The sequence below is a fragment of the Carettochelys insculpta genome, chromosome 1 (assembly GCF_033958435.1).
Source record: "Carettochelys insculpta isolate YL-2023 chromosome 1, ASM3395843v1, whole genome shotgun sequence".
Lineage (NCBI taxonomy): Eukaryota > Metazoa > Chordata > Testudines > Carettochelyidae > Carettochelys > Carettochelys insculpta.
In genome coordinates this window covers 6,686,777-6,694,099 of record NC_134137.1, presented here as the reverse complement: position 1 = coordinate 6,694,099, position 7,323 = coordinate 6,686,777, and the positions used below count along the sequence as shown (strand labels likewise).

At 42.0% G+C, this 7,323-nt stretch overlaps 1 protein-coding gene and 1 pseudogene across 1 annotated transcript; one reads left to right on the top strand and one right to left on the bottom strand.

The window, feature by feature from the left end:
• Positions 1-540: 540 nt before the first annotated feature.
• On the bottom strand, positions 541-4,038 carry LOC142007630 (olfactory receptor 52P1-like). The gene is made up of 2 exons (XM_074984317.1): positions 3,941-4,038; positions 541-1,309 (listed from the first exon to the last, which is right to left on the bottom strand). Exons 1-2 carry the CDS (start codon positions 4,036-4,038, stop codon positions 541-543), a joined length of 867 nt encoding a protein of 288 aa, XP_074840418.1.
• Positions 4,039-4,741: 703 nt separating this feature from the next.
• LOC142007629 (charged multivesicular body protein 3 pseudogene) lies at positions 4,742-5,355 on the top strand (annotated as a pseudogene).
• The last annotated feature ends 1,968 nt before the right edge of the window (positions 5,356-7,323 follow it).

The window sequence follows — 7,323 nt, the reverse complement described above, 5'->3', positions numbered from 1 at the left end:
CCTCCTGAGGTATCTTCTAACCCTATGATTGACAATTCTCACCAACAAATTCTAGTGGAACATCCTCAATTATTAACAACTTTAAATGAAATATTTTCTTTATATTCCTGGCTTCCTGACGGTTTGGCTGTACAAAAATAAGGGATTTTCCTACACATATATAGTTCTGTGATGTAAATACATTCTTTGTGTTCAGTTGGGTGAATGTGCAAATTCATATTGGTAAATTTATGCATAGTGAACTCTGTTCACCATGGATTTAGTGGAAAGCTTCAGAAAACTAGTGACTTGATGTTACAGAAAGGCCTAGCGTGAAGGGGTGGTGGCTGATATGTGACAGTGAAAAAGATCAGGTGCTGGTGAGAGAGGTGGAACTCAGCAATGGAAAAAGGAGCATTTATTGTTGGAAGGATAAGGAATTAGGTGAGAGGAACTTCAGAGACTTGGAACTTCCACAATGATGAATTCAGACAAATTTCAACAGAGCACTTTCCTCTCCCCTCCTTGTCAAAAAAATTTAAAATGAGTCAACAAAGGCGATCACCTTTTCCAGATGTATTTACCCACTTTCTCACAAAGCTCTTTGGTTTTGATCCCATAAACGATAGGGTTTAGCATGGGGGGGATGAGGAAATAGATGTTGGACATGATGATGTGAATTTGGGCAGAGATGCCCTGACCATACCGATATGCCAGGCTGGAGAAGAGGCATGAACTATAAGCTATCAGTATCACACAGATGTGGGGTGTGCAGCTACTGAGGACTTTCAGGTAGGCATTCTTGGATGAGATTTGGAGGACAGCCATTATAATCAGAGAGTAAGATAGAAAAATGAGCATCACATCAAATCCAATGACTACAAATATTGCCACCAACCCATATGTCTTCTGGACTGTCAAGTCCCCACATGACATCTTTGCCACAGACATGTACTCACAGTAAGTGTGAGGGATCATGTGACTGGCACAGAAAGGCAGCCTGCTTAGGAGCAGGGGAATGGGCAGATTGTATAAAACAGCTCTTATCAAACCAACAAGTCCTAGCTTAGCTATTCGTGCAGTGGTGATGATGGTGGCGTATCTCAGTGGATTGCATATGGCCAGATAGCGATCAAAGGCCATTGTCACAAGGATGGCTGAGTGCATAGCAAAGAGCATGTGAACAAAGAACGTCTGTGTGAGGCAGCCACCAATACCAGTGCCTTTGGTACAAGGAAAGTAGGTATGCCAATGTCTGTGAGTGCCAACATGCAGAGCAGCAAGTACATCGGCTTGTGCAGGGTCTTCTCTTTGCCCACAACGAACACAACTGTGAGATTTCCCAAGAGGCCAATAATGTAGCACATAGCAAAAGGGATGGAAATCCAGGAGTAGGCTGCTTCTAGGCCAGGGATACCCATAAGGATGAAAGTGGATGTGTCAGAAGGGGTAAGGTTGAAAGTGGCCATGAGGCAGTGAGGTCAACACCTTGAATTTAGAAATGCTCAAGATGCCTGAAAAGAGACGGAATAAATGTGATATGTGTTAGACACCATATTACAAATAATATGGTAAATAATTCAGAAAGTCTAGTGAGCAGCAAGGTGGCAACATTTGCAGAGGTAATCAAATATTTTTTTTCTCATGCTGAAGCCCTGGGAAGTCCTCAGACGCAGCTAATGAAGCCTGATGAATAGGTAGAATGATAAATGTCAGTGTCAATCAGAGTAACATATGTCCATTGCAGAGAAAAGCTCATGTTTGTCAGACACTTTAACATAGTTCTAATTTAACTGTATGGACTGAGAAGAAGGACCTAGATGTCATAGCACGCCAATATGTGAAATCCTGCTCTAAGTGAAATCACGCAGAGAAAGTAAGCAAAACAATTCTTCTATTGGGGGAGTGCAATGGGGCATCATACAGGCAATGCAATGCCATGACATCAATCAGCCAATGCTTTTCTCTCCTCTGGACTCCTCTGTGCAGTACGGGGTCCCCTTCTCACAGAGGACATTGATGAAACGGAGGGTTCAGCTATGGGTAAGGAAAATAATTGATGGCCCAGATTAGCATTCATATCTAGAGAGCTGTGAAAGACTGGGATAAGAGATGTCACTGTTAACATAAAAAGGAAAGTAATAAGAGATATGAGAACAGACTGTATATTACTGAGCTGTAGAGGGTTGATTTTAGAATGTGTTCTCCCAATCACATAACACAAGTTCAAGAGGACATTCAATTAATCTGAAACACAGAAAGTACCAAAGAGATAAAAAAGAATCCTTTCTTCATTCCTTGCCTAAATAGACTGAAAGACTCATTGCCATAAGAGGTAGTTGGGACCACAGGAATCCAGAATCAGGATTTGGACATTTACTTGCAGAGTAGTACAATCCAATCACAGTAAGTACAGGTAAATAAATATTTTTGCAAGCCTTCATGACCCTGTTTGTGGGCACAATTTCATCTCTAGCTGTGAAGCATTAAGGTGACACCCTTAGGATAGTTAGTTCCCTCTCCCCAGGAATAGCTGGACCATAGGCCTATCAAATCCACAATGGGAACCCTATATTGTAAAGCAGCCAAATTCCTCACATGGAAGAAGATTTTACAGTGCTGGATTATGACTTTGTACTGAAGAAAATGGAAAAACAGGTTTACTATTTGGAGCTGCAGGCCTGCACCTCTGTTACTTCCTTGGTTTCTTCTGTGGAGACATTTTCTTGCAATCACCCGCCTTTGTCTTTGGCTTTGTCTATACTGGCAGTTGAGCAATATACATATATATTGGGGGCATTCTCAGGCTCTCAACCCCTACTCCACCCCCCAAAAAAAATAACAAAGCTTGTCTTATGTCATGTCCTCGTATGAACAGTACCTTATCAGCCACAATGCTCTCCAGCTGACAAAGCAGTGTTCCAATGGGATGAAAATTTTCAAAGTGCTGGCCAACATTAGCTAAACTTCCTGACTTCTGGGACACGGTCATGACACAGCTATCTCACTGAAAGGTGTGTGGTGTGGCTAGACACTAAGACATAACTTACTGGTGTTATTTGTAAGTGTAAACAGAGACACGCTTCAGCAACTGAAATGCTGACCATTCCGTACCTGCGAGGCTGTGTGAGTCAGAGGTGCCTGAGGAACAGGAGATGATACTGGTGACCAGCACAGACAAGCAGGGGCACACTAAGCTGCAGTTATATCAAGGTTCTTTGAGCAGCCATTGAATGAACCAAGAAAAAGGAGGCTGTAGCCAAAACAGTTACCAGCTCCCTCGTCAGGGACACCAAAGCTGGACCATCCTCTGCTGGTCTGTACTCCAACCAGTAAGAATTTATTACCTGTTTCACCCCTTCCTTAAAGGTGGCATGCACAATACACACATAAACTAACAAAGCTGAGATTTCTCCCCACTAGACCTTTCAATTAAATACATTCTGTGTTTAAATTAAAACATAAAATAAGTGTGTTAGTACAATTACTCATGTTGCCATGAGGCTTACATGGGTTGCTCATGGAAGGAGGGATGGTCTGGATGGGGGAGGTTGTCAGGGACAAACTACTAGACTATTGGCCCATGTTACATGATGGTTTCAGACAGCACGCTTCAGCAGGGGTCCTCATTACATAGACTCATAGAATGCTCAGACTGGAAGGGACCTTGAGAGGTCATCGAGTCCAGACCCCGGCACTCATGGCAGGACCAAGTACTGTCTAGACCATCCCTGACAGACATTTATCTAACCTGTTCTTAAATATCTCCAGCGATGGAGGTCCCACAACCTCCCTTCCACAACAACTCTTTCTCCTGCACATAAGGAAGACTTTCTTTCTCCATTTTCCCACTTTTAAGACTCCATATCACAGACATTTGGATATGCACATCCCGCTGCATGGACCGCCCCCAAGGAGGTTTACAGTATGACCTATCAGCCAAATAAATGATTTTTTGTACTGCTTTTTGATGCTGCTCATAGTCTCCAGAACCGGAGACACCAGGCACTGAATCTCTCCCTCCCTAAACAGTTTATCAGAAAACTCTGTGTTTGACATTTCAGCTACTCTCCTGTCAGTTTATCTTTGGCTCACCTCTCCTTCTGACAACAATATGACTTCAGTTGAAGTCACAGCAGGCTCATGCTCAGTGTAAATCAGGGCATTTATTTAACTCTCTCAAATGTTGAATTAAGGCAAACTCCTGCCTTCGATCTCAGAGGGACCAGATTCCCCCTTATACTTCAACATTTGTTCCCACCTGTGGAAATCATGATTTCAGTAGTAGTAATTAGCCTCTTCCACTTCTGCATCTTGGAGCATAGACCATTGACAGCCATTTGCTAGTGTCTCCTGTCCTGTGCAACCTTTTCTAGAACTGACCAGGTGTATCCTGTCTTTTTAGTGTCTATCTTCAGGTCTGTATGCCGGGGTTTCTTGGGTTCCCTTTTTTTCTTTTTCCTTTTGAGTTCCACCTTAAGGTTTAGCTTGTGATGGTGGAGGTTGGTTTTCTGAGGGTATATCCAATCCATCGCCATCTTCTCTTCCTGATTTTGTCTTTGGCAGGAAGCTGGTGAGTCAGTTGTCTCAGGTCTTGGCTCTTTATGCTTTATGGCCAGTGGATCTGGAGGATCCGGAGGATTTTAAGGATAAATGTCTGGACTTTTTGAAAAGGAAGTAAGCTGCACCTGTGCAATGTTTGTCCATGGGGAAGGGGACGGGAAGCTGGAAGGACCAGAAGTCGCTGTGTTGTTGATCCATGATGGGTCTTTTCAGGAAAACACTGGAGAAGCCGCCCAAGGAACTGGTCAATGAATGGTCACTGAAGATAAGGAAAGAAATGAGAGTCATTGGAGATGCTGCCAAAAATGGTCAAAATGATGTGTGTGTGGTTTTGGCAAAGGAGATGATCTGCTCTCGGAAAGGCTGTGAGCAAGCTCTATGCCTCCAAAGCACGCATAAACTCTGTGCTCATGGGGATGAAGAACCAGCTTGTTGTCCTCAGAGTTGCAGGTTCATTACAGAAGAGCACAGAGGTCATGAAAACCATGTAAAAGTCTAGTGAAAATCCCCGAAATTCAGGCAACAATAAGGGAACTGTCCAAAGAAATGATGAAGGGTGGTATCATAGAAGAAATGTTAGAGGATACTTCTGAAAGTATGGAAGACCAACAGGAAATGGAAGAGGAAGCAGAGATGGAAATTGATAAAATGCTGTTTGAGATTATACCTGGGGTGTTGGGTAAAGCCCTCAGCAAAGTTACAGATGCTGTTCCAGAACCTGAAACCATAGGGGCCATTGATGTAGTTGATGATGAAGAAGAGGAAGAAGATATTGAAGCAATGCAATCACAATCAGATACAATCCACAGATAGATATTGAGTTCACCAGTACAGATTGTGGGTTTGCTTTTTGTTTGTTTGTTTTGTTTGTTTTGTTTTGTTTTTTGCACTTTGGGATGTTCTGTTCCTCATATAAAATGTAAAACTTTGTGAAAATACTTCTTGTAATATACATTTTTCTTTGGGTTTGTGTTTCTATAAGGTTATCTTTGCCATTTTAAACTTAAAATTTCACAGATAATATAAGCATGGGAAAATGCTCAGTCTGATGTAACTTCAGATTATATTATATCTCTAAAACTATTCTTTTCAACAAGGTAGGGTTTGTTTACATTTTTCTGAAATGCTACAAATGGATTTTAATAAACTTCTGGTTTACAGGAGTAAGGTGGGAGGGATGGCTCAGTGGTCTGAGTATTAGCTTGCCAAGCTCCATCTTGGGAGTTCAGCCCCTCAGGAGACAGTTTGGGATAAGGAACAAATAAATTCAAAAAAAAAAAAAAAAAAAAAAAAGGATGGGGTGTGCTGCTTGCTCCTCCAATGAGGGCAGGGGAATGGATGACTTCCCAAGGTCTCCTTCAGTTCTGTGTGATGTGTATTTGTTGCTCTACAAGTTTCAGGTCCAGGCAGCTGGACTTATTTGACATTGGAGTTGAATAACCTGAACTTAGTCTAAGTTTTCATCTGCTCAGAATTCCCTGGGGTTTCAGATCATCCTGTAAAAACACTTCTTTAGGGTACTTAAAGAGTCTGATGGTGACCACCAGTTAATGTGGCATTCTGCAACAGACCATGAGAAACTGGTATTTCAAAACACTAGAGCCCAGATTTTCTATTACTCATGGAGGCCGGTGTCAAGCTAGAGCGACCCCTTCACAGCAGAATATCAGAGCAGGTTCTGACATATGATTGTTTAAACCGTCTTATAAAACTGATCACCATGGAAGAGGTTTTGGCTAAAGTTCAAAACAGTGAATTAGTTGATCTGAAAACACTGAAGGAACAAAAGGAAGAACACACCCACCCCACACACCCCAAAAAGGAAGCTACTTGGAGAGATACAAAGACAAAGGCAGAAACAAACAACTGATTTTAAAACCAAATGTTTATCTAAGCTGTTTCCAATATGTTTGTAATTATGAATGTACCAGTGCAAGAATTTGGAGTTTCTGACAATACTAAACATTTCAGTTTTCCATTCTGATGAATTCTGTCCCAGATGTTTCTAGACTGGAATCTGAAGCCCATCCTAATCCATCAACTATAACTTTAATGTAGAAATAGGCAACTCACCAAAATCTTGTTCTGTAAAGGGAAGAAATGTCCTTACTGCAACAGAAAGACAGAGCCCTAAGAATCAGTATATGGAGCTCACGTCTGTCCCTCAGTGTTTGGCAGTACGCTTTATGATTTCCCTGTACAGTCCCTGTAGACCTTCAGGCTGGCCAGGAAACCCAAATAATTCCCTGGGTTCAGTGAGCAGAGGGAAGATAGAAAATAGACCCTGGAGAACATAAGTCTGAGAGCCTCTCCCCAGAGTGAACAAAGGACGGTACCAGGAGATTAGATTGTCAGGAGAAACTGAGTCTTGTAATTTGCACCTTCTAGCAATTAAAGAATTCTTTTTTTTTTCCCTCTGAGTGCAATTTACTGCCATCTGTACTATGTGTGGGAATGGTGCCAAAGGACACAGGGTCAAAAACAATTGTCAATTGACCATGGGAGATTATTGCTTCGCACGGCACATGCAGGTGTAATGCCCAATCCATTGGCCTCTGAAATTAACTGACACCCCATACAAACCAATTATATGATCCTGAATTGATGCAAGCTGAAGCATGTGGAAATTATTTTCTTTTCAAAGAGTTGTAACATCAGTGATGTTTGCCTGTAACTCAGCGTGAATTCTAAAGTGGATACGTAGCTGGCAGCTCACAATTCTTTACATAGTTCAGGTACTCTCAGCATAGAGAAAGTATCACATTTTAGAACTGTGTTGAT

What these genes read in the sequence shown, in the direction of transcription:
- LOC142007630 (XM_074984317.1), bottom strand. Translation starts at nt 4,038, where the DNA reads ATGTCAAACACAGAGTTTTCTGATAAACTGTTTAGGGAGGGAGAGATT. An exon ending in ATGAGCAGCATCAAAAAGCA is followed by an intron (nt 1,310 to 3,940) that starts GTACAAAAAATC and finishes GAAATCTCACAG; the next exon opens with TTGTGTTCGTTGTGGGCAAA.